The 26,755-nt window shown below is 58.9% G+C and overlaps 1 protein-coding gene across 2 annotated transcripts; it reads left to right on the forward strand.

The window, feature by feature from the left end:
* Nucleotides 1-1,734: 1,734 nt before the first annotated feature.
* Nucleotides 1,735-26,755, forward strand: LOC133346378 (dihydropyrimidine dehydrogenase [NADP(+)]-like). 2 transcript variants are annotated; one of them, XM_061557893.1, is made up of 21 exons: nucleotides 1,735-1,819; nucleotides 2,301-2,388; nucleotides 7,407-7,568; nucleotides 8,585-8,781; nucleotides 9,506-9,587; nucleotides 10,645-10,732; nucleotides 11,268-11,375; nucleotides 11,836-12,008; nucleotides 12,384-12,594; nucleotides 14,850-15,034; nucleotides 15,457-15,672; nucleotides 17,037-17,201; nucleotides 17,930-17,998; nucleotides 18,559-18,642; nucleotides 19,402-19,522; nucleotides 21,936-22,055; nucleotides 22,566-22,708; nucleotides 23,767-23,946; nucleotides 24,679-24,813; nucleotides 25,500-25,640; nucleotides 26,320-26,755. In XM_061557893.1, the coding sequence occupies exons 3-21, from the start codon at nucleotides 7,467-7,469 to the stop codon at nucleotides 26,476-26,478; spliced, it is 2,679 nt and encodes an 892-aa protein (XP_061413877.1). In that variant the 5' UTR covers nucleotides 1,735-1,819; nucleotides 2,301-2,388; nucleotides 7,407-7,466; the 3' UTR covers nucleotides 26,479-26,755. The 2 variants fall into 2 exon arrangements, with proteins under 2 accessions (XP_061413877.1, XP_061413875.1); XM_061557891.1 differs by lacking the exons at nucleotides 1,735-1,819; nucleotides 2,301-2,388 and adding an exon at nucleotides 2,465-2,484.

Consider the following 26,755-nt stretch of genomic DNA (forward strand, 5'->3'; position numbering starts at 1 on the left):
CCTCACCACTCCTCCTCACCACTCCTCACCACTCCCCCTCACCACTCCTCACCACTCCTCACCACTTCTTCTCACCACTCCTCACTGCTCCTCACCGCTCCTCACCCCGCAACTCACATTAGTGTGGTTGGCTATGTCCTCTGGTTTTCCCCTCCACGTTTAGAATCAACGTCACGCGATTAGGATTTTTGGATGCTCTAAATGTCCACGTGATGAGAAGCCGCCACTTCGTTGAGCTATCATTGGTGGCCATGTTGCTTCTGAAAAAGAGCTCCTATATAGGGGCCGTCCATTGAGTAGGTACGCAAAAATCTGTCAAAACTTGACCCCTCCCCCCCTCCCTGTACACACGCGTACTTTTAACACCCGCCACCCCCCAATCCTATAGAACGGCCGATATCTAATCCGTGAAGAAACGATCAATGATTAATCATATTAACGTGTTTAAGCAAATAGATAATCCACCGCCGGACTATCGAACTCATTGAAGGCTAATGTAGACAACTTATTATCGAGGCTTCAGCCCTCCCCCCCCCCCCCCCCCTTTCCTATGCGTACAATGTCAGTACGCATTTAGGTGAACCTCACCCCTCACCCCCCTCCATGCGTACGTACTAAATGGATGGCCCCATACCTGAGCAGGGCCTTACCTGGTCCAATACATAAAATAGTAATGTCTTCTTGGTTCTTTCGGTAAGGTCACGTAGAAGGGAAGTAATAAAATAATAAATTAAAGTAATAAAATAATTCTCACGACGTTTCGGCCACAACGCAAGCAGCCGTCCTCACCTTTTTACACCCCCACCCCCAATCCTGAGGACGGCTGCTTGCGTTGTGGCCGAAACGTTGTGAGAATTATTTTATTGTTTTATTTTTTATTTTATTACTTCCCTTCTACGTGATGACTTTACCGAAAGAACCAAGAAGATGAATCCCTGCAGTCACGAAAGCTTTAAATCGAAAAAAAAATAGCAATGGTTACTCTTCTGTTCTTTCGGTGAAGTCACGTGGGTAGAAAACTAAAATAAAACGAGAAATAACAAAGCACGACGTTTCGATCGCAACACAAGCGGTCGTCCTCAGGCGGAACGAGTAATCATCCAGCAGTGGAGCTGCCCAACCAGCGCCGAGGTCGACCGCTTGTGTTGCGATCGAAACGTCGTGATTTGTTATTACTCGTTTTATTTTAGTTTTCTACCCACGGGACTTCACCGAAAGAACCGAAGGGTATGGGTTCCTGCAGTCACGAAAGCTTCAAATCAAGAGAGTAATGTAATAATAGAGGTTTTACCCCTTTTTTTGGCAACAAAACTGACACCTTTTTACAAGGAATCAGTTTGCATTAACCACAATACCTACGGTCAGAATGCAAACAAAAAACACACACTCTGATAATAAGTATGCATTTTCTTGGTTCTTTTCGGTAAAGTCACGTAGAATGGAAATAATAAAATATAAACAGACAGATCTGGTCTTCACCTGAGGACGGCTTGCTTGCATTGTGGCCGAAACGTCGTGAGAATAATTTTATAATGTTTAATTTTTATTATTTTATTATTTCCATTCTACGTGACTTTACCGAACAGAACCAAGAAATGAATCCCTGCAGTCACGAAAGCTTTAAATCGACAAAGTATGCATTGTCCTTGAACTTGATTGGTCCACACCAGAGGACAGCTTCTCTTAGAGCCGAGTCTCACAATACGGTGCTGGTGTGTGTCCCGTTACGGTGCAGACCGTGCCAGTCCCTGGAGAAGAACTTCGAGGACATCAAGCACACGACGCTGGGAGAGAGGGGTGCTGTGCGCGAGGCATCCAGGTACCGTCCAGCACACACCGCAGACAAAGCTCCCCCGTGTAGCCTGCACAGGCTGCTGGGACAAGTGCCGTCGGCGAGCGCCTGCGAAGGCCGGGACAGCGCAGCTAATAACGGGGCGGCATGGCCACGCTCGGCCGCCTTTGTCTCCCTTGCGCCGATGTTCACCCCATCCAGCACAGCCGCTCATTTAAGGCTGAGTCAACCTAGGGGGGAGGGCAGGACCAGTTTAGATTATCACCGGTCACCGCTGGGCGGGAGTTGAAGCCAGCCCGCCGGGTTCGCAGCGCAGTGCACATTTGCGCACGCACGCACGCACGCACACACGCACACAAGCACACACACACCATGGAATGTTACGATATCGTAGAGCGTCGAGGTCACGGCGAGGCTATGAGAGGGGGGGGGGTCACGAGGGTGAGGGTCGTCGCGGTGAGGACCCCTGACTCCGAGGGGGGGGGCTGCCCGTGCCGCCCGTGCCCAGGTGCCTCAAGTGTGTGGACGCGCCGTGCCAGAAGAGTTGCCCCACCCAGATCGACGTGAAGGCCTTCATCACCAGCATCGCCAACAAGGTGAGTTTCATCCTCACCGCCCTCACCGCCCTCACCATCCTCACCACCCTCACCACCCTCACCACCCTCACCTTCATCACCAGCATCGCCAACAAGGTGAGTCTCACCCTCACCACGCTCACCACCCTCACCACCCTCACCACCCTCACCACCCTCACCTTCATCACCACCCTCATGAACCTCACCACTCTCACCACCCTCACCATCCTCACCACTCTCACCACCCTCACCACCCTCACCACCCTCACGAACCTCACCACTCTCCCACCCTCACCATCCTCACCACTCTCACCACCCTCACCACCTCACCACCCTCACGAACCTCACACTCCTCACCACCCTCACCTTCATCACCACCCTCCACCACCCTCACCACCCTCACCACCCTCACCTTCATCACCACCCTCACCACCCTCGCCACCCTCACCACCCTCACCACCCTCACCACTCTCACCACCCTCACCACCCTCACCACTCTCACCACCCTCACCACCCTCACCACCCTCACCACCCTCACCACCCTCACCACCCTCACCACCCTCACCACCCTCACCACCCTCACCACTCTCACCACCCTCACCTCCCTCACCACCCTCACCACCCTCACCACCCTCACCACCCCAACCTCACCACCCTCAACCACCCTCACCACCCCTCACCACCTCACCACTCCTCACCAACCTACCTTCATCACACCACCCTCACCACCCTCACCAACCCTCACCACCCTCACCACCCTCACCACCTTCACCATCACCACCCTCACCACCCTCACCACCCTCACCACCCTCACCACTCTCACCACCCTCACCACCCTCACCACCCTCACCACCCTCTCATCACACCCTCACCACCCTCACCACCCCCACCACCCTCACCACCCTCGCCACCCTCACCACCCTCACCCACCCTCACCTTCATCACCACCCTCACCACCCTCACCACCCTCACCACCCTCACCTTCATCACCACCTCATGAACCTCACCACTCTCAACCACCCTCACCATCCTCACCACTCTCACCACCCTCACCACCCTCACCACCCTCACGAACCTCACCACTCCACCACCCTCACCTTCATCACCACCCTCACCACCCTCACCACCCTCACCACCCTCACCACTCTCACCACCCTCACCACCCTCACCACCCCTCACCTTCATCACCACCCCTCACCACCCTCCGCCACCCTCACCACCCTCACCACCCTCACCACCCTCACCACTCTCACCACCCTCACCCTCATCACCACCCTCACCACCCTCACCACCCTCACCACCCTCACCTTCATCACCACCCTCACCACCCTCACCACCCTCACCACCCTCACCACCCTCACCTTCCTCACCACCCTCACCACCCTCACCACCCTCGCCACCCTCACCACCCTCACCACCCTCACCTTCCTCACCACCCTCACCACCCTCACCACCCTCACCACCCTCACCACTCTCACCACCCTCACCACCCTCACCACCCTCACCACCCTCACCTTCATCACCACCCTCACCACCCTCACCACCCTCGCCACCCTCACCACCCTCACCACCCTCACCTTCATCACCACCCTCACCACCCTCACCACCCTCACTGTCATCACCCACCGCCTCACCACCCTCACCACCCTCACCACCCCTCACCACCCTCACCACCCTCACCTTCATCACCACCCTCATGAACCTCACCAGCTCTCACCACCCTCACCATCCTCACCACTCTCACCACCCTCACCACCCTACACCACCCCTCACCACCCTCACGAACCTCACCACTCTCACCACCCTCACCTTCATCACCACCCTCACCACCCTCACCACCTCACCACCCTCACCACCCTCACCACCCTCACCACCTCAACCAACCCTCGCCACCTCGCCACCCTCACCACCCTCACCACCCTCACCCTCATCACCACCCTCACCACCCTAACCCTCATCACCAACCCTCACCACCCTAACCCTCATCACCAACCCTCACCACCCTAACCCTCATCACCAACCCTCACCACCCTAACCCTCACCACCAACCCTCACCACCCTAACCCTCCTCACCACCCTCACCACCCTAACCCTCATCACCAACCCTCACCACCCTCACCACCCTCACCACCCTCACCTTCATCACCACCCTCACCACCTCACCACTCTCACCACCCTCACCTTCATCACCACCCTCACCACCCTCGCCACCCTCACCACCCTCACCTTCATCACCACCCTCACCACCCTCACCACCCACCACCCTCACCACCCTCACCACCTCACCACCCTCACCTTCATCACCACCCTCACCACCCTCACCACTCTCACCACCCTCACCTTCATCACCACCCTCACCACCCTCACCACCCTCACCACCCTCACCACCCTCACCACTCTCACCACCCTCACCACCCTCACCACCCTCACCACTCCACCACCCTCACCTCCCTCACCACCCTCACCACCCTCGCCACCCTCACCACCCTCACCACCCTCACCACCCTCACCACTCTCACCACCCTCACCTTCATCACCACCCTCACCACCCTCGCCACCCTCACCACCCTCACCTTCATCACCACCCTCACCACCCTCACCACCCTCACCACTCTCACCACCCTCACCTTCATCACCACCCTCACCACCCTCGCCACCCTCACCACCCTCACCTCATCACCACCTCACCACCCTCACCACCCTCACCACCCTCACCACCCTCACCTTCATCACCACCCTCACCACCCTCACCACCCTCACACACACCACCCTCACCACTCTCACCACCCTCACCACCCTCACCACCCTCACCACTCTCACCACCCTCACCACCCTCACCACCCTCACCACCCTCGCCACCCTCACCACCCTCACCACCCTCACCACCCTCACCACTCTCACCACCCTCACCTTCATCACCACCCCTCACCACCCTCACCACCCTCCCCCTCACCACCCTCACCACCCTCACCACCCTCACCACCCTCACCTTCATCACCACCCTCACCACCCTCACCACTCTCACCACCCTCACCTTCATCACCACCCTCACCACCCTCGCCACCCTCACCACCCTCACCTTCATCACCACCCTCACCACCCTCACCACCCGCACCACCCTCACCTTCATCACCACCCTCACCACCCTCACCACCCTCACCACCCTCACCTTCATCACCACCCTCACCACCCTCACCACCCTCACCACCCTCACCTTCATCCCACCCTCACCACCCTCACCACTCTCACCACCCTCACCTTCATCACCACCCTCACCACCCTCACCACCCTCACCACCCTCACCTTCATCACCACCCTCACCACCCTCGCCACCCTCACCACCCTCACCTTCATCACCACCCTCACCACCCTCCCACCCTCACCACCCTCACCTTCATCACCACCCTCACCACCCTCACCACCCTCACCACCCTCACCGAATCACCACCCTCACCACCCTCACCACCCTCACCACCCTCACCACCCTCACCTTCATCACCACCCTCACCACTCTCACCACCCTCACCTTCATCACCACCCTCACCACCCTCACCACCCACCTCATACCACCCTCACCATCTCCCTCACCTTCATCACCACCCTCACCACCCTCGCCACCCTCGCCACCCTCACCACCCTCACCTTCATCACCACCCTCACCACCCTCGCCACCCTCGCCACCCTCACCACCCTCACCACCCTCGCCACCCTCACCTTCATCACCACCCTCACCACCCTCACCACCCTCACCACTCTCACCACCCTCACCTTCATCACCACCCTCACCACCCTCGCCACCCTCACCACCCTCACCTTCATCACCACCCTCACCACCCTCACCTTCATCACCACCCTCACCACCCTCGCCACCCTCACCACCCTCACCACCCTCACCACCCTCACCACCCTCACCGCCCTTAACCTTCATCGCCAGTGCCCCCTCGTCACACGGCATCACAAACGTCTACCCCCCCCCCCTTAGGTGCGTGACGTCATTTATGGACGGCCCCCTAAGCCATTATTGACCTTGCGGCGTGACGTGGGGACAGCGGCCTTGACTTTGGGGGACGGCGGTGGGGGAGGAGGGCAGGGAGGGGTGGAGGGGGTGGGGGGGTGTGACGTCACGAGGGGCCGCAGGTGGGGGGGGGGGGGGACGTGGACAACCCGGAATGACCGGTCCAGAGCTCCACAACTCCACGTGGCTTTGAACTTTGGCCCCGGGAAAAGAGCTGGAGCATACAATCCCTTCACAGAGTGTACCCCAAATTATCCCCGCCCCCCTCCCCCGCCCCAAGTTATCAATGAGTGTTTACCCCGACCGTGGGGTGACCTTCACAGAGGGCATCCCAATGTACCCCTTCACAGAGGGCATCCCAATGTACCCCTTCACAGAGGGCATCCCAATGTACCCCTTCACAGAGGGCATCCACAATGTACTCCTTCACAGAGGGCATCCCAATATACCCCTTCACAGAGGGCATCCCAATGTACCCCTTCACAGAGGGCATCCCAATATACCCCTTCACAGAGGGCATCCAATGTACCCCTTCACAGAGGGCATCCCAGTGTCGATCGGTGCGCACCGGCATTGACTGCACTCACAAGAGTGCGCAAGAAGAAATGTTCTTACTTGCTTAGAGCGTGCCTCTTCACAGAGTGCACCCCAGTGTACCCCTTCACAGAGTGTCTCCCCATCATTTCCCGTGTCTCCTATAATTTCCCGTGTCTCCCGCGTCTCCCCCCGCGCGTCTCCTCACGTCTCCCCGTGTGTCTCCCCGTGTGTTTCCCCACGTCTCCCCGTGTGTCTCCCGTGTGTCTCCCTGTGTGTCTCCCCACGTCTCCCTGTGTGTTTCCCCGCGTCTCCCCCCACGCGTCTCCCTACGTCTCCCCGTGTGTCTCCCTGTGTGTCTCCCCACGCGTCTCCCCACGTGTCTCCCCACGTCTCCCTGTGCGTCTCCCCACGTCTCCCCGTGTGTCTCCCCGTGTGTCCCCGTGTGCCTCCCCGCCTCTCCCCGTGTGCCCCCCCCGCCCCCCGCTAGAACTACTATGGTGCGGCACGCGCCATCCTGTCGGAGAACCCGCTGGGGCTGTCGTGCGGCATGGTGTGCCCCACGTCCGACCTGTGCGTGGGGGGCTGCAACCTCTACGCCGCCGAGGAGGGGCCCATCAACATCGGGGGGCTCCAGCACTTCGCTACCGAGGTGCGCGCGCGGGGACGGGGGGGGGGGGTATGGGGGAGACGGGGGGATATGAAGGGTATATGAGGGGAGGGTGTATGGGGGACGTGGGGGGTAAGGGGGAGACGGGGCTACACGGGACATCGGGCAAGCAGGGGTAGGGAGACACGGGGATACCAGCGGGTTTGTTCATACACTCTGGGTGGGGGTCTTGGTGTGAATGTGTGTGTCTCTGTGTGTGACTCTGTGTGTGTGTGGGGAGCGGTAGCGTAGTGGTTAGCGCTACGAACCCGGCGACCCGAGTTCGATTCCCGCTCACGGCCACCAACACCGGTGACGATTATCTGAGCCGGTCATGGGCCTCCCCTAGGTCGACTCAGCCTCAAATGAGTACCTGGTGCGGTGCGTAGTAAACATTGCTACTGGGGAGACAAAGGCGGCCGGCCATGGTGCTGTCTACCCGCCCCCCTCGTGTGCCGTGCCGGCCTTCATAGGTGCTCGCTACAGCACTTGCCCCGAAAGTCTGTTGAGGCTTACACGGGGGATATTGTGTCTTCTGAGCACATGTGTGTGTGTGCGTCAGCCAGAGTTGCAGTTCCACGTCTCTACGAACCCGGTTTGACTCCCGACCGTGCCCCCCCCCCTCCACCCCCCCCCCTCCACCCCCCCTTCCACCCCCCCGCTCCACCCCTCCACCCCCCCCCTCCACCCCCCCCTCCACCCCCCCCTCCACCCCCCCTCCACCCCCCCTCCACACCCCCCTCCACCCCCCCTCCACACCCCCTCCACCCCCCCTCCACACCCCCTGCACACCCCCTGCACACCCCCCCTTCCACCCCCCCTCCACCCCCCCTCTCCACACCCCCCCCTCCACCCTTTCTCCACCCCCCCCTCCACCCCCCCTCCACCCTTCTCCACCCCCCCTCCACCCCCCCTCCACCCCCCCCCTCCACACCCCCCCTCCACCCTTCTCCACCCCCCCCCTCCACCCCCCCTCCCCCCCCCCCCCTCCACCCCCCTCCCCCCCCCTCTCCCCCCAGGTGTTCCGCCTCATGGGGGTGCCCCAGGTGTGTGACCCGGCGCTGCCCCCCGTGGGGTCGCGGGCGGCCGCGTGCGGCGAGCGCGTGGCTCTGCTGGGCTGCGGCCCGGCCAGCATCAGCTGCGCCTCGTTCCTGGCGCGGCTCGGCTACTCGCGCCTCACCGTGTACGAGCGCGCCGACTACACCGGGGGGCTGAGGTGCGACCCCACTCACTCGCTCGCTCACTCGCTCGCTCACTTGGTTACTCGCTCACTCACTCGCTCGCTCACTCACTCGCTCGCTCACTCTCTCGCATATTCACTCACGCACTCGTTCGCTCACTCACAAACTCATTCGATCACTCGCTCGCTCGCTCGCTCACTCGCTCACTCACTTCCTCACTCGCTCACATACTCACTCTCTCACTCACTCACTCACTCTCTCACATATTCACTCGCTCACATACGCACTCACACTCTCACTCACTCGCTCTCTCACTAACTCGCTTACTCGCTCACATATTCACTTGCTCAAATACTAACTAATTCACTCTCTCACTCACTCGCTTTCTCACTAACTCGCTTACTCGCTCACATATTCACTCGCTCGCTAATTTACTCACTTAATCACGCACTCTCTTACTCACTCCTCGCACCGTAGCAGTGCGGCACTCCGCAAGCGGTGGTGCAGTGGCTAACGCACTGCGCTACGAACCGGTACCGGGCCTCCCCTCGGTCGACTCAGCCTTAAATCAGTACCTGGCGCGGTGCGTAAAAAACATCAGTACTGAGGAGACCAAGGAGGCCGGGCTTGGCACGACCCACCACAACGCCCCCTCGCATGCCGTGCCGGCCTTCATTGGTGCTGCTCGCTAACGGCACTTGCCCCAGCAGCCTGCGTCGGCTACACGGGGGACCTTTGCCTGTGTCCGTGTGAGCGCAGCGCGTCTGAGATCCCGCAGTTCCGGCTGCCCCTGGAGGCCGTGCGCTTCGAGGTGCGGCTCATGCAGGATCTGGGCGTCAAGGTAAACTCACGTTAAACTCAAACCGACTTCACTCTTTGGTTCTTTATGGTAAAGTCACGTGGAAAATAAAATCAAATAAAATCGGCTCATGCAGGACCTGGGCGTCAAGGTAAACTCACGTTAAACTCAAACCGACTTCACTCTTTGGTTCTTTATGGTAAAGTCACGTGGAAAATAAAATCAAATAAAATCGGCTCATGCAGGACCTGGGCGTCAAGGTAAACTCACGTTAAACTCAAACCGACTTCACTCTTTGGTTCTTTATGGTAAAGTCACGTGGAAAATAAAATCAAATAAAATCGGCTCATGCAGGACCTGGGCGTCAAGGTAAACTCACGTTAAACTCAAACCGACTTCACTCTTTGGTTCTTTATGGTAAAGTCACGTGGAAAATAAAATCAAATAAAATCGGCTCATGCAGGACCTGGGCGTCAAGGTAAACTCACGTTAAACTCAAACCGACTTCACTCTTTGGTTCTTTATGGTAAAGTCACGTGGAAAATAAAATCAAATAAAATCGGCTCATGCAGGACCTGGGCGTCAAGGTAAACTCACGTTAAACTCAAACCGACTTCACTCTTTGGTTCTTTATGGTAAAGTCACGTGGAAAATAAAATCAAATAAAATCGGCTCATGCAGGACCTGGGCGTCAAGGTAAACTCACGTTAAACTCAAACCGACTTCACTCTTTGGTTCTTTATGGTAAAGTCACGTGGAAAATAAAATCTAATAATAACAGAATACGACGTTTCGATAGCAACACAAGCAACCGTCATCAGGTGAGAATGAATGAGAAAAGGCAAAGCTGGTAAACTTATAAACACGACGCGACACGGAGAGCCGGCCAACACAGCAGCCAACACCTCTCCTGGCCAACCGCGCTGACTGTGGTTGTGGTTGCGTGTTGACTGTGGCTGCAGGTTGAGTGTGGTTGTGGTTGACTGTGGTTGTGGTTGACTGTGGTTGTTGTTGTGGTTGACTGTGATTGTGGTTGACTGTGGTTGTGGTTGTGGTTGACTGTGGTTGTGGTTGAATGTGGTTGTGGTTGTGGTTGCAGGTGGAGTGTGGACGTGCTCTGGCTGTGGGAGACCTGACGCTCGAGTCTCTGCGCAAGGACGGATTTGCAGCGGTGTTCATCGGCATCGGTACAACCACAACCACCACAACCACAATCACGCACCACCACAACCACCACGACCACCCTCAAGCACCACCACAACCACCACAACCACCACAACCACCACGACCACCACGACCACAATCACGCACCACCACAACCACCACGACCACCACAACCACCACGACCACCATCAAGCACCACCACAACCACCACGACCACTACAACCACGACCACTACAACCACGACCACAATCACGCACCACCACCACCACAACCACCACAACCATCACAATCACCATCACGCACCTCCACAACTGCAATCACGAACTACCACCACTATCACGAACCACCACAACTATCACCACAACTATCACCACAACCACGAGCCACTAGAACTACCACCACAACCACCACCACCACGAGCCACCACAACTATCACTGCCTCCTCCATTCCTCTTCCTCAAATTGTTACCCCCCCCCCTCTGTCTCACCCCTCCCCCTCCCCCCACCCGTCACCTCGTCGCTGCTCGTCGCTGCTCGTCGCTGCTCGTTGCTGCTCAGGGCTGCCGGAGCCCACGGTGGCTCCGCTCTTTGAGGGCCTCACGGAGGAGCAGGGCTTCTTCACCTCTAAGTCCTTCCTGCCACGCGTCGCCAAGGCCAGCAAGCCCGGTACACGCCGACCCACAACCCTGCCCCCCTCCCGGCCGCCTTTGTCTCCCCTATTGGGCGATGTTCCGCACCACCGATGTGCCCCCCCCCCGTGTCTCCCGTCCGCCGTGTCCCACTTCCTCCCCTAGGTCTAAAGCGAGTACCTCGTGCGACGAGTGTCAACATTGCCATCGGGGAGACAAAAGCGGACAGGGCGTGGTGCTGTCTCCCCCCACCCCCTTTGTGTGCACCACCGTGCCGGCCTTCATAGGCGCTGCTGCCACTCGCTAACAGCACTTGCCCCCAGCAGTCTGTTAAAGGCTACGCGGGTGGCGGGGGGCGGGAGACCTTTGTCTTTGTGTAACATACGTGTGCGTGTGTGCGTGTGTGTGCGTGTGTGTGCGTGTGTGTGCGTGTGTGCGTGTGTGTGCGTGTGTGTGCGTGTGTGCGTGTGTGTGCGTGTGTGCGTGTGCGAGTGCAGGCCTGTGTGGGTGCACGTCCCCGCAGCTGCCCGCGCTGCGTGGCGTGGTGGTGGTGCTGGGTGCGGGCGACACGGCCTTCGACTGCGCCACGTCGGCGCTGCGCTGCGGGGCGCGCCGCGTGCTCGTCGCGTTCCGCCGCGGCTTCACCAACATGCGCGCCGTGCCCGAGGAGGTGCGCCCTCGTCGTCGTCGTCATCGAACTGATCGCCGCCGCCATCGTCGTCATCAACAGCATCGTCATCATCATCGCCACCATCACCATCATCGCCACCATTGTCGTCATCAACAGCATCGTCATCATCATCGCCACCATCACCGTCATCGCCGCCATTGTCGTCATCAACAGCATGGCCATCATCATCGCCACCATCACCATGATCGCCACCATTGTCGTCATCAAAAGCATTATCATCACCACCACCGCCACCATCATCAACACCGCCACGATCATCACCATCTCCCCGCTGGGGATTCACCAACATACACGCCGTCCCCTTGTCACCGTGACCCCGTGACCCCGTGTGTCCCCCCCCCCCGCCCCCGCCAGGTGGAGGTGGCCCGCGAGGAGCACTGCGAGTTCCTCCCGTTCGCGTCGCCGCGTCGCGTCGTGACGCGCGGCGGCCGCATCTGCGCCGTGGAGTTTGCGCGCTCGGAGCAGCAGGAGGACGGCCGCTGGGTGGAGGACGAGGAGCAGAAGGTCGTGGTCAAGGCCGACTTCGTCATCTCCGCCTTCGGCTCCACGCTGCTCGACCCCGCCGGTGCGGCGGCGACGCGGATGTCCGGACCAACGCCGCCACCACCACCGTTATCGCCACCGTCGCCACCACCGTTATCATCACCGTCGCCACCACCGTTATCATCACCGTCGCCACCACCGTTATCATCACCATCGCCACCACCGTTATCGCCACCGTCGCCACCACCGTTATCATCACCGTCGCCACCACCGTTATCATCACCGTCGCCACCACCGTTATCATCACCGTCGTCACCACCATTATCACCACCGTCGCCACCACCGTTATCATCACCGTCGTCACCATCATTATCACCACCGTCGCCACCACCGTTATCATCACCATCGCCACCACCGTTATCATCACTGTCGCCACCACCGTTATCATCACCGTCGCCACCACCGTTATCATCACCGTCGTCACCACCATTATCACCACCGTCGTCACCACCGTTATCGCCACCGTCACCACCACCGTTATCATCACCGTCGCCACCACCGTTATCATCACTGTTGCCACCACCGTTATCACCACTGTCGCCACCACCGTTATCATCACCATCGCCACCACCGTTATCGCCACCATCGCCACCACCGTTATCATCACCATCGCCACCACCGTTATCATCACCGTCGCCACCACCGTTATCGCCACCATCGCCACCACCACTGTCGCCACCACCGTTATCATCACCATCGCCACCACCGTTATCATCACCATCGCCACCACCGTTATCATCACCATCGCCACCACCGTTATCATCACCGTCGCCACCACCGTTATCACCACTGTCGCCACCACCGTTATCATCACCGTCGCCACCACCGTTATCACCACTGTCGCCACCACCGTTATCATCACCATCGCCACCACCGTTATCGCCACCATCGCCACCACCGTTATCATCACCATCGCCACCACCGTTATCATCACCGTCGCCACCACCGTTATCATCACCGTCGCCACCACCGTTATCGCCACCATCGCCACCACCACTGTCGCCACCACCGTTATCATCACCATCGCCACCACCGTTATCACCACTGTCGCCACCACCGTTATCATCAATGTTGCCACCACCGTTATCATCACCGTCGCCACCACCGTTATCACCACCATCGCCACCACCGTTATCATCACTGTTGCCACCACCGTTATCATCACTGTCGCCACCACCGTTATCATCACCGTCGCCACCACTGTTATCACCACCGTCACCACCACGTCCCATGCGAGACGCGGGGATTTAGATTCGTGTCGCCACCACATGGGATACGGGGACGCGGGACAAATTGAGCGGGAACAGAGCACGACACCAACCAGCACGCATCGACTGCGTCTCTTATCTTTTTCGATTTAAAGTTTTCGTGACTGCAGGGATTCATCTTCTTGGTTCTTTCGGTAAAGTCACATAGAAGGGAAATATTAAAATAATAAAAATAAAACTAAATACAATTCTCACGACGTTTCGGCCACAACGCAAGCAGCCGTCCTCAGGTGAAGAAACAGGGCTGTCAGAAAGACAGCGTCTGAATGAACACTGCTAAGCTTCCTCCTCTAACCCAGCTTAAATATACGCTGCCAAGCTTGGTGGTGTTCATTCAGACGCTGTCTTTCCGACAGACCTGTTCTTCACCTGAAGACGGCTGCTTGCGTTGTGGCCGAAACGTCGTGAGAATTGTAATTTTAAAATGTAAAAAAAATATTATTTTATTATTTCCCTTCCACGTGACTTTACCGAAAGAACCAAGAAGAGGTGTCTCTATCCTCGCTTTCTCCCACGTCTCGCCGCGTCCCTCTGTCCTCGTGTCCCCCGCCCCCCCTGTATTTTGGGGCGCGTCTCTTTCCCCGCGTGTCCGTCCAAGACACGAGCCACAGTGACGCGATCGTGGCCACGCAAGCCACAAACTATGAACCACACTGGGCAAGCAAACCCCGCGGTCTGCGCTCCTTCAACAAGACGAGGATTGGAACGACAAAACTCGAGCAACACTCTGCTGAAGCCCTCTCAGCGTAGCCAGCAGACCTCCGCTTTGGCATCTCGCTCCTGAACGCACCGCCGCTGCCACCGCGCTCAAGCCTGCAATTGTGTTCCCCGTATCCCCGCGTCATCCGGCGCCCGCAGCGTCGCCCACGCCCCGGTGTTCTTGAAAACGTTGCCGCGTCAGCCGGCCAGCCCCGTGTTCCCCGATAACTGTGGTTGTGACCCCCCCCCGACCCCCCCCCCCCGACCCCCCCCCCCCCGACCCCCCCCCCCCCGACCCCCCCCCCGGCAGTGCTGGGTGCGCTGTCCCCGCTGGAGCTGACGCGGCAGGGGGTGCCGCGCGTGGACCCGGCGACGATGGGCACCAGCGAGCCGTGGGCGTTCGCCGGCGGCGACGTCGCCGGCCTCGCCAACACCACCGTGGAGTCGGTCAACGACGGCAAGACGGCCGCCTGGCACATCCACGCCTACCTGCAGGTAGACAGCAGGTGCTCGCTAACAGCACTTGCCCCAACGGTCTGTTGCAGGCTATGCGGGGGATCTTTGTTGCATGGGGAGCGGCAGCGTAGTGGATCGCGCGCCGCACCACGAACCCGGCGACACGGGCTGGATTCTCGCCAACGGTGATCTGAACCGATCCTGCGCACGTGCCCCCCCTCCCCCCCCCCCTCACGTGCCCCCCCTCCCCCCCCCTCACGTGCCCCCCCTCCCCCCCCCTCACGTGCCCCCCCACCCCCCTCACGTGCCCCCCTCCCCCCACCCCCCTCACGTGCCCTCCCCCCACCCCCGTCACGTGCCCCCCCTCCCCCCCCCCCTTCACGTGCCCCTCACGTGCTCCCCCTCCCCCCCCTTCACGTGCCCCTCACGTGCCCCCCCCCCTCACGTGCCCCCCCCCCCAGTCCCTGCACGGTGTGTCGGTGAGCGGCGAGCCGCGGCTGCCCCTCTTCTTCACGCCGATCGACGCGGTGGACCTGTCCGTGGAGATGGTCGGCCTGCGCTTCCCCAACCCCTTCGGGCTGGCGAGCGCGCCGCAGTGCACCACCTCCGCCATGATCCGCCGCGCCTTCAGCGCCGGCTGGGGCTTCGCCGTCACCAAAACCTTCTCCCTCGATAAGGTGAGCACGCCGTGCGAGTGTGCGGTGTGAGTGTGCGGTGCGAGTGTGCGGTGTGAGTGTGCGGTGTGAGTGTGCGGTGCGAGTGTGCGGTGTGAATGTGCGGTGCGAGTGTGTGGCACGCCGTGCGAGTGTGCGGTGCGAGTGTGTGTTGTGAGTGTGCGGTGTGAATGTGCGGTGCGAGTGTGTGGCACGCCGTGCGAGTGTGCGGTGTGAGTGTGCGGTGCGAGTGTGCGGTGTGAATGTGCGGTGCGAGTGTGTGGCACGCCGTGCGAGTGTGCGGTGCGAGTGTGTGTTGTGAGTCTGTGGTGCGAGTGTGTTGTGCGGTGTGCGGTGCGAGTGTGCGGTGCGAGTGCATTGCGTGTGGTGAGTGTGCGGTGCGAGTGTGGTGCGGTACGTGGTGTGTGGGACTGTAGGGGTGGCTGTGTGCGCGTGTGTTTGTGTGTGAGTGTGCGCGTGTGTGGTGTGTGTGCCTGTAGGTGTGGCTGTGTGCGCATGTGTTTGTCTGTGTGTGAGTGTGCATGCGCGTGTGTGGTGTGTGGGACTGTAGGTGTGGCTGTGTGCGCGTGTGTTTGTCTGTGTGAGAGTGTGCGGTGTGCATGCGCGTGTGTGGTGTGTGGGACTGTAGGGGTGGCTGTGTGTGCGTGTGTTTGTGTGTGTGCGAGTGGTGGCGTAGTGGTTAACGCATTGCTCTTCGAACCCGGCGAGCCGCGTTCGATTCCCGCTCATGGCCACCGACACCGGTCACGATTATCTGAACCGGTGCTGGAGGCCTCCCCTAGGTCGACTCGGCCCTAAACGAGTACCTGGTGCGGTGTGTAGTAAACATCAAAGGCGGCCGGGCGTGGTGCTGGCCTCCCAACCCCCCCTCGTGTGCCGTGCCGGCCTTCACCGGCGCCGCTACTCGCTGCTAACATCACTTGCTGCCCCCCTGTAGCCTTTCGTCAACGGCGTTTACCCCGGGGGATCTTGGCGTGCGACTGTCGTCAAGGTCGGGGTTGGGTGGAGGCGCCGCGGTAACGTGCGTGCGTGCAGGACCTGGTGACGAACGTGTCCCCATGGTAACGTGGTAACGTGCGTGCGTGCAGGACCTGGTGACGGACGTGTCCCCATGGTAACGTGGTAACGTGCGTGCGTGCAGGACCTGGTGACGAACGTGTCCCCATGGTAACGTGGTAACGTGCGTGTGTGCAGGACCTGGTGACGGACGTGTCCCCATGGTAACGTGGTAACGTGCGTGCGTGCAGGACCTGGTGACGAACGTGTCCCCATGGTAACGTGCGGTGTACAGCACCTGGTGACGAGCATGTCCCCGTGGTAACGTGTCCCCATGGTAACGTGTCCCCATGGTAACGTGCGGTGTGCAGGACCTGGTGACGAACGTGTCCCCGCGCATCGTGCGCGGCACCACGTCGGGTCCCCTGCTGGGGCCCGGCCAGGGCTCGTTCCTCAACATCGAGCTCATCAGCGAGAAGACGAGCGCCTACTGGTGCCGCAGCGTCGCCGAGCTCAAGAGGGACTTCCCGGACAAGGTGGGGGGCGCGGGGGGGGGGGGGACTTCGCGGGGGGGGGGGACGTGGGGTGGGGGGGATATGGGGGGAGGGGGACATGCAAGGAGTGCGGGGTGGGGGGGGACGTTGGGGGGGATATGCATGGAAGGGGGGGCATTGGGGAGTGGGGACATTCGGGGGGGGGGACATGAGGGGGGCATGCGGGGGGAGGGGGGGGACATACGGGGGGAGGGGGGGGTGGGGCACATGAGGGTACACAGAGACACAGTAGGGAACAGCAACGTAATTGGAACACAGACACATTGTACGTGTGTATGTTTAACTTCTTTAGCACTGTATGTAGCCAACCGCGCTAATGGGGAGAAAGAGCGTTCCAGACGGCCGCAGAAGCGCGCATCTGAAAGCGCCGCGCGACGAGGCAGTGACCACCGCCTTTGTTCGATGGCCGAGCCAAAAAGCCGCCGCTGCGAGGATGATGAGCGGAGGGGACATGTCTGGGACACGGAGACACACCAAGACACAAAGAGACACACGGACAAACACACGGAGACACACGGACACACACGGACACACACGGAGACACACGTAGACACACGGAGACACACGAAGACACACGGAGACACACGGAGACACACGCCCTTCGTGCGCCGTGCCGGCCTTCAAAGGATCTGCTCGCGAAGCAGCACTTGCCCCAACAGTCTGTTAAGGCTATCCGGGGGATCTTTGTCTTTGTCTTTGTATGTGTGCAGATAATCATCGCCAGCATCATGTGCGGCTACATCAAGGAGGACTGGACCCAGCTCGCCAAGATGGCTGAGGTGATTGTGGTGATCGTGGTGATTGCAGTGGTGATCGTGGTGGTGGTGATCGTGGTGATTGCAGTGGTGGTGGTGATCGTGGTGATCGTGGTGATTGCAGTGGTGATCGTGGTGGTGGTGGTGATCGTGGTGATTGCAGTGGTGGTGGTGATCGTGGTGATTGCATTGGTGGTGGTGGTAATGATGGCTTGATGGCTATGATGTTGGCCACGATAAAGGTGATGACGACGTTGATGGTAACGGTGGTGATGGTGGTGATGGTGGTGATGGTGCGGCTGCTGGATGCGTTCATGGTGGTTGTGATGGTGGTTGTGATATTGGTGTTCATGATGGTGGTGACGATGGTTTGTGATGGCGGAGATGGTTGTGGCTGTGATGGTAGAGATGATGGCGGTGATGGTTGTGGTTGTAGTGATGGTGGCGGTCGTGATGGTAGTGACGGTGATGGTGGTGATGACGACGGTGATGGTGGTGATGATGACGGTGGTGATGACGGTGATGTTGATGATGGCGGTGGTGATGGTGGTGATGATGTTGGCGATGTCTCCGCGGTTGTGCAGGAGTCGGGAGCCGACGCGCTGGAGCTGAATCTCTCCTGCCCGCACGGCATGGGGGAGCGCGGCATGGGGCTCGCGTGCGGGCAGGTGAGGGAGCACGCGGAGACACGGCGAGACACGGAGAGACACAGCGAGACACGGAGACACACGGAGAGACACGGAGACACACGGAGAGACACGGCGAGACACGGAGAGACACGGAGACACGCGGAGACACGCGGAGAGACACGGCGAGACACGGCGAGACACGGAGAGACACGGAGAGACACGGAGAGACACGGAGAGACACGGAGAGACACGGAGAGACACGGAGAGACACGGAGAGACACGGAGAGACATGATCAGACACGAAACACGTAAAATAAACCAGTACACAACAGGACAGGTGAAAGAACACAGAGGTGCAACAATACACAATGTGCGTGTACATGTGTGTGTACGTGTGTGTGTGCAACATGCGTGTGTGTGTGTGCAACATGCGTGTGTGTGTGCAACATGCGTGTGTGCAACATGCGTGTGTGTGTGTGCAACATGCGTGTGTGCGTGTGCAACATGCGTGTGTTCACGGGGAGCGGTGGTGTCGCGGTTAGCGCGTTGCGCTACGAACCCGGCAACCAGAGTTCGATTCCCTCTCACGGCCAACACCAGTGACGATTATTTGAACCGGTCCTGGGCCTCCCCCAGGTCGACTCAACCTAAAGCGAGTACCCGGTGCGATGTATAGACATTGTCACTGGGGAGACAAAAGCGGTCGGGCGTGGTGCTGGCTGCTCGCTTAACAGCACTTGCCCCAACAGTCCGTTAAGGCTATATGGGGGGGTTCTTTGTCTTTGTCCGCGTGTGCAGGACCCCGAGCTGGTGCGGAACATCTGCCGCTGGGTTCGCGCCACGGTGCGGGTTCCGTTCTTCGCGAAGATGACGCCCAACATCACCAACATCGTGGTGATCGCCAGCGCCGCCAAGGAGGGTGAGAGCCCCCCGCCGCCTTCCCGGCCCATTCCAGCAGTGGGGAGAGCTGGGGGGGGGGGGTGTGGGGGGGGGTGAGCAGTGGGGAGAGCTGGGGGGGGTGTGGGGGGGGTTGAGCAGTGGGGAGAGCTGGGGGGGGGGGTGTGGGGGGGGTGAGCAGTGGGGAGAGCTGGGGGGGGGGGTGTGGGGGGGGGTGAGCAGTGGGGAGAGCTGGGGGGGGTGTGGGGGGGGTTGAGCAGTGGGGAGAGCTGGGGGGGGGGTGTGGGGGGGGTGAGCAGTGGGGAGAGCTGGGGAGGGGTGTGGGGGGGGTGAGCAGTGGGGAGAGCTGGGGGGGGGTGTGGGGGGGGGGTGAGCAGTGGGGAGAGCTGGGGAGGGGGTGTGGGGGGGTGAGCAGTGGGGAGAACTGGGGGGGGGGTGTGGGGGGGTGAGCAGTGGGGAGAGCTGGGGGGGGGTGTGTGGGGGGGGGGTGAGCAGTGGGGAGAGCTGGGGGGGGTGTGGGGGGGGGGGTGAGCAGTGGGGAGAGCTGGGGGGGGGTGTGGGGGGGGGGGGGTGAGCAGTGGGGAGAGCTGGGGGGGGGTGTGGGGGGGTGAGCAGTGGGGAGAGCTGGGAGGGGTGTGGGGGGGGTGAGCAGTGGGGAGAGCTGGGGGGGGGGGGGGGTGAGGGAGGGGGGTACGCAGACCCTTGGAGGGTAACGTGGCAATGTCCGATGGTGGGTTACGGCGAGGCGATTGATAAACATGTGAAATGATACTCTTCGTTTTTTCGGTAAAGTCACGTAGGTTAAAAAAATGAAGTGATACAGCAAATCTGGCTGTGACGGTTCCACCTGATGACGGAGACTCGTGTTGCTTCCGAAACGTGATTTTTATTATTTTATTTTTTATTAATTTTAATTTCATTTTTTTACCTACGTGACTTTACCGATAAAAACTAAGAGTATGAATCCTTGCAGTCACGAAAGCTTCAAATCTAGAACGTGAAATGATATCGTGCGCGAGTAGTTGGTGAACAATCACGTTGCATGGACCTGTCGGTGTAGAATAACTGCGTAGATCGTGAATCCACACGGTGACCCAGAACGATATGAAATTCCTTTCTGAAGACGTTGGTCGTGAAACGATGTGGGTTTCCAAGAGTAACCAGCGGTTACATCGGGGAAACGAAACGACATGTCTCGGACCGTGTTTCGCGAACACAATGCAGATCTGAAACACGGCAGAACCAATACCTCTGCCGTGGCTGACCATTGCTATAACGCTGTGGGCTCTCATGATATTGTTTTTGCCGAGACCAAGGCACTCTGCAAACCTTCGGGCTAAAATCAAAGGTTTGTTCATGAAGCCATCCAGATATATAAACGTAGACATAACTTCAACCGAGAAGATGGATACAAATTGAGCAATCATTGGAAGGATGTTATTAACCAGGTACAACCTTAACTGTTTATGGTTGTTGCCATCATATCTGCTGGGTACTGGTCTATTTTTCCGAGTTAATTCCCCCCCCCCCGCATCCCCAGTTTCCCAGCCTCCCACTTCCCCCCCCCCCGCCTCACGTCCTCTCTCCCCTAGCGCTCACGCAGCGTTCCCCTCCCCCCTTTGCCCCCCCCCCCCTTCTTACCTATATAACCTCTTGACACGGCAGTTCTCTCTCCCACTTCGGCAACATTTTTTCTTGCTGTGGTTTTACCACCTGATGAAGATTGCTTGTGTTCCAATCGAAAAGTCGTGATTTGTTTGATTTTATTTCTAACGACGTGACTTTACCGAAAGAACCAAAGAGTTTAGTAACCAGAGAGCGTGAACGAATGGCGGGGCGCGTGCGGACGGTCCGTGTGGTTTTATTTGTATTCGCTTGCAGTTACTTGCTGGTTAGGATGTATCCCCTCGATTTGAAAACTCATCTCAACAGTCTAAAACGCACGTTGGAGCCACACAAGGAGTGAGGGTGCTGGGGCTGGCTTATTCGGTTGAAACAAAATTCAACAGCAGCCAAAAATAAGTATAACCCGTAAAAACAAAGTTTTTCACTATAAATCCTTTATATGCGTGGCGGCGAGAGTCCTCTCGTCCTCTGGCTTGAGATGGCTGCCACCTATGGGCCAGATGATTGCATTGCACCATTAAGCAATTGGTAATTAAATATAATATTTTTGTCCTAAAAAGTGTAACATTTTTGAAAAAAATTTTCACGAACATTGTCACGCACAACGAGTCTGTGTGGAAAATGTCAGCTCGATTGGATCACGGGAAGTGGGTTAAAAAACGACGGAAAGATTTGCACGGTCCTAAGCAAGCAAGCGAACTTAATATAAAGGATTAAAAAAAAATTGTAAGGTTGAGGATAACCACCAGTGCGCTAGAGGCCATACCGGGGTTGGGGATCTTTTGTCTTTTGTGTATGCGCGCGAGCAGGAGGAGCGGACGGCGTGACGGCCACCAACACGGTGTCGGGCCTCATGGGCCTGCGTGCCAACGGGCGACCGTGGCCCGCGGTGGGGGTCGAGCAGAGGACCACGTACGGCGGCATGTCCGGTGAGACCGCCACCACCAACTGTCGCCACAACCTCCGCAGCAACCACGGCAACAATAACCACCACGATAACCACCACGCTACTCGCCACTTCACGTCACAATGAAACCACACCGGCGCTGCTCACCATGCCACGCCACAGTCACGGCACCAGCGCTGTACACCGATTGGGGTGTTCGGCGAGACCGTCACAGCCACACCAATGCACACCGCACCTTGTCTGGTGATACCGCACCACACATCCACAACCACACCGCACCTTGTCTGGTGATACCGCACCACACATCCACGCCACAACGCTCTACATCGCACCGCACCACGGGACACGAAACCACCATCCGTCATTCACGGCTTTATTGAACGCGTTTATGCAGGAGTCTTATATACAGATGTCTGACCGCCGTGCGTGCCTGTGTGCGTGCCTGAGTGCATGCCTGCGTGCGTGCCTGCGTGTGCGTGCCTGCGTGCGTGCCTGCGTGCGTGCCTGCGTGCGTGCCTGCGTGCGCGTGCAGGCAATGCGATCCGCCCCGTGGCGCTGCGGGCCGTGTCGGCCATCGCCAAAGCGCTGCCGGGCTTCCCCATCATGGCCACGGGCGGCATTGACTCGGCAGAGGCCGGCCTCCAGTTTCTGCACTGTGGCGCCTCGGTGCTCCAGGTGGGGGTGCTGTGTGTGTGCGAGTGTATGTGCTGTGTGTGTGTGTGCGTGTGTGCGTGCTGTGTGCTGTGTGTGCATAGTGTGATGTGTGTGTGTATGCATAGTGTGCTGTGTGTGTGTGAGCATAGTGTGCTGTGTGTGTGCATAGTGTGCTGTGTGTGTGTGCATAGTGTGCTGTGTGTGCATAGTGTGCTGTGTGTGCATAGTGTGCTGTGTGTGCATAGTGTGCTGTGTGTGTGTGCATAGTGTGCTGTGTGTGTGAGTGTATGGTGTGCTGTGTGTGTGAGTGCATAGTGTGCTGTGTGTGTGAGTGCATAGTGTGCTGTGTGTGTGCATAGTGTGCTGTGTGTGTGCATAGTGTGCTGTGTGTGTGCATAGTGTGCTGTGTGTGTGAGTGTGTGCATAGTGTGCTGTGTGTGTGTGTGGATAGTGCACACACACACACAGCACATGCGTGGTGTGTGCTGTGTGTGCAAGTATGTGCATAGTGTGCTGTGTGTGTGTGCATAGTGCACACGCACACACCACGCGTGTGCTGTGTGTGTGCATAGTGTGCATAGTGTGCTGTGTGTGTGCATAGTGCACACGCACACACCACGCGTGTGCTGTGTGTGTGCATAGTGTGCATAGTGTGCTGTGTGTGTGCATAGTGCACACGCACACACCACGCATGTGCTGTGTGTGTGGATAGTGCACACACCATGCACATGCGTGGTGTGTGCTGTGTGTGTGTCCGTGCGCACGTGTTGTGTGTCTGCATGTCTGATGAGCGTGCGCGTGCTTTGGGCATGCACGGATGTGGTGTGTGCAGTGTATGTGTGGGCATACTGTGGGGAAGTGTATGCATGTGTGTCTTTGTCTTGGGTACTCATGTGCTGTGTGCATTCATGCTGTGTGCTGCTTCCACTGCACACGCTGTATTTACGTGCTGTATTTACACGCTGAGTGTACGTGCCGAGTGTACGTGCCGAGTGTACGTGCTGAGTGTACGTGCTGAGAGTACGTGCTGTATTTACATGCTGAGTGTACGTGCCACGCCGTGGGTGTGCGTGCCGTAGGTGAGCAGTGCGATACAGAACCAGGATTTCACGCTGATCGACGACTACTGCTCGGGGCTGCGAGCGCTCCTCTACCTGGGCTCCGTGGACGAACTCCGCTCCTGGGAGGGGCAGAGCCCCCCCACGGCGCAGCACCAGCGCGGCAAGATCCTGCCCCGCCTACCGCAGCTCCTCGGCAAGGTGGGCTCGCCGGCTCGTTGACGGTCCAGAGAGGGGGGGCAGCAGGGGTGTGACGTACGATCGAACTTACCGTTGAGCCGTGGTGTCACGTGACACTACAACCATGATGACAAACACCGCAGCAGCAATCGCTATTGGCTCTCGTTCAGGTTGGGACGCGCTGCGGTGGCTAAGAGATGTTAACTCCCTCGCCTGGTATGCAGGAAATTGCGGGTTTGATCCCGACCCGGACGCCTGCTGCTGTATATTTGAAGTTTGCGTGTCTCTCTCTCTTCCAATGGGCGCGTGGATTTCTCTCTGGGTCCTCCGATTTTTCCCTCCACATTTAGAATCAACATCCATGATGATAGGCCACTTCGTTGAGCTATAATTTGTGGTAGCCAGGTCACTTCTGAAAAAGAGATGTTATAGCTCAGCGGGTCTCATCTGCGAAAATAAAAGTTATTTAGAGTTATAGTTAGTTAATAGGTGGTAGCAGATTACAACGTCGCCTGATCGTGAGAGGCCTTGGGAGAAGGCCTTCATCCAGCAGTGGGCTGACCGTGCTCGACGATGTTGGTGATGCTGTTGGTATATCTGTAACCTGCTCATATAGCGTCCGCCGTCCTTGCAAACCTGGCTGCTCCGAGAAGAGAGAGAGATGCGAGAGAGAGATGCGAGGTCTTCCCTTCCGCGACTGCCGCCCGGCTCACAGCGACGCGCTCCCCCCCCCGCGCCGCCTTGTCCCCCCAGAGCCTCCCGCACTTCGGGCCCTTCCTGGAGGAGCGGCGCCGTCTGCTCGCCGAGGCGAAGCAGCGAGGCGGAGAGATGTCGGCCCCCACCACGGAGCCCCGGCACGCACCCAGCAAAGCCACGCCGCACGTCAAGGTGGCGAGAGATACGGGGACAAGGAGGGGACAGAGACACAGGGACACCGGAGCACAGCGTCATGGGGCCACTGAGAGACAGAGATACAGGGACACCGGGGCACAGTGTCATGGGGCCACTGAAAGACAGAGACACAGAGACATTGGGGCACAGCGTCACGGGGCCACTGAGAGACAGAGATACAGGGACACCGGGGCACAGCGTCATGGGGCCACAGAAAGACAGAGACACAGGGACACTGGGGCACAGCGTCACGGGGCCACTGAGAGACAGAGATACAGGGACACCGGGGCACAGCGTCATGGGGCCACAGAAAGACAGAGACACAGGGACACTGGGGCACAGCGTCACGGGGCCACTGAAGGACAGAGACACTGGGGCACAGCGTCACGGGGCCACTGAAAGACAGAGACACAGGGACACTGGGGCACAGCGTCACGGGACCATTGAAAGACAGAGACACTGGGGCACAGCGTCACGGGGCCACTGAAAGACAGACACAGGGACACTGGGGCACAGCGTCATGGGGCCACTGAAAGACAGAGACACAGAGAGCTACTCGGGCGCAGCAACGTGGGCCACAGAACGAGACAGACGCAGGGATACCAGGACCACGGAGCCAGGGCCACGGGGCCCACAGAGACACAGGAACCAAGAGACCCAATGACCTTTGGCCATCACCCCAGGACGTGATTGGCCGGGCTCTGGCGCACATCGGCTCCTACGCGGAGCTGGACAACTCGCAGCAGGTGGTGGCCGTGGTGGACCCCGAGCTCTGCATCAACTGCGGGAAGTGCTACCTCACGTGCAACGACTCGGGATACCAGGTGCGTGGCAGTGCGCGTGTGTCCACGTGGTTTGTATTTTGATAATTGACGAGGCCTTAACGTGCACATAGCCTGGCACAAGCACCATGGTGACATCACCGCCAGTTAGTGGTGAATGGTGGTTGTTGTTGTTGTATGCAAAATATTGGCACAGTAGGGGCGAGCGCACAGGTGGTGGGAGCGTGTCTGCCAGTCAACTCCATGGCAGCACCTGGGTCTGTCCCGTGGCCTCCTGCCAAACGGGCGTTCGACACTTCTGCGTGGCCTTAAAAGTGCACATCGCCTGGGACTCGTGCCGAGCTGAAGTCACCGCCACTCGGTGACGAATGGCGCTTGTTGTTGGCGTATGTAATCGCCTGTAAGCACACCCACGTGTGCGCATGGGTAGCGGTGGTGCAGCGGTTAGCGTGCCGCTCTACAAACTCCGGTTGATTCCCGCTCACGGTCACCGACACCGGTGACGATTAGCTGAACCGGTCCTGGGCTTCCCCTAGGTCTGGTCGGCCTCAAATGAGTACCTCGTGGTGGCGTGTGTAACCATCATCGCTGGGAGACAAAAGGCGGCCGGGCGTGGCGATGGGCCACCGCACGCCCTTGGGTGCTGCTACGCGCCAACAGCACCTGCCCCGACAGTCTGGTGAAGGCTATACGGGGGATCTTTGTGTGCGTGCGCGTGCAGGCGATAGAGTTTGGCGAGCACGACCACGTTCCGCTCGTGACCGATCGCTGCACGGGCTGCACGCTGTGTCTCAGCGTGTGCCCCATCCTCGACTGCATCACCATGGTGACCCGCCCCACGCCCTACGTCCCCCAGCGCGGCGTGCCCGTCGTGGTGTGACAACACAACTACCACGTGCACTACGTGCACCACAACCACATACGCGGTCACCGCCACTACCAGTTGCATGCCTCATCACCACCACAACTACCGCCGATGATATCACCACCACAAATGACGCAATAACACGATCACCAGCACCGCTGCAAATGCCTGCGACCATCGCCGCTACACTCGAAGTTTTAGCCATGCTTTTAACTCTCTCGATGAAATGCGCAGTCGGGTATATTCTATGATTTAACCTTTAATAAAATGTATCTACACTTTTATAAATCTC

Source organism: Lethenteron reissneri, chromosome 24, assembly GCF_015708825.2.
Source record: "Lethenteron reissneri isolate LAM-NWPU_2019-01 chromosome 24, ASM1570882v1, whole genome shotgun sequence".
Classification (NCBI taxonomy): Eukaryota; Metazoa; Chordata; class Hyperoartia; order Petromyzontiformes; family Petromyzontidae; genus Lethenteron; species Lethenteron reissneri.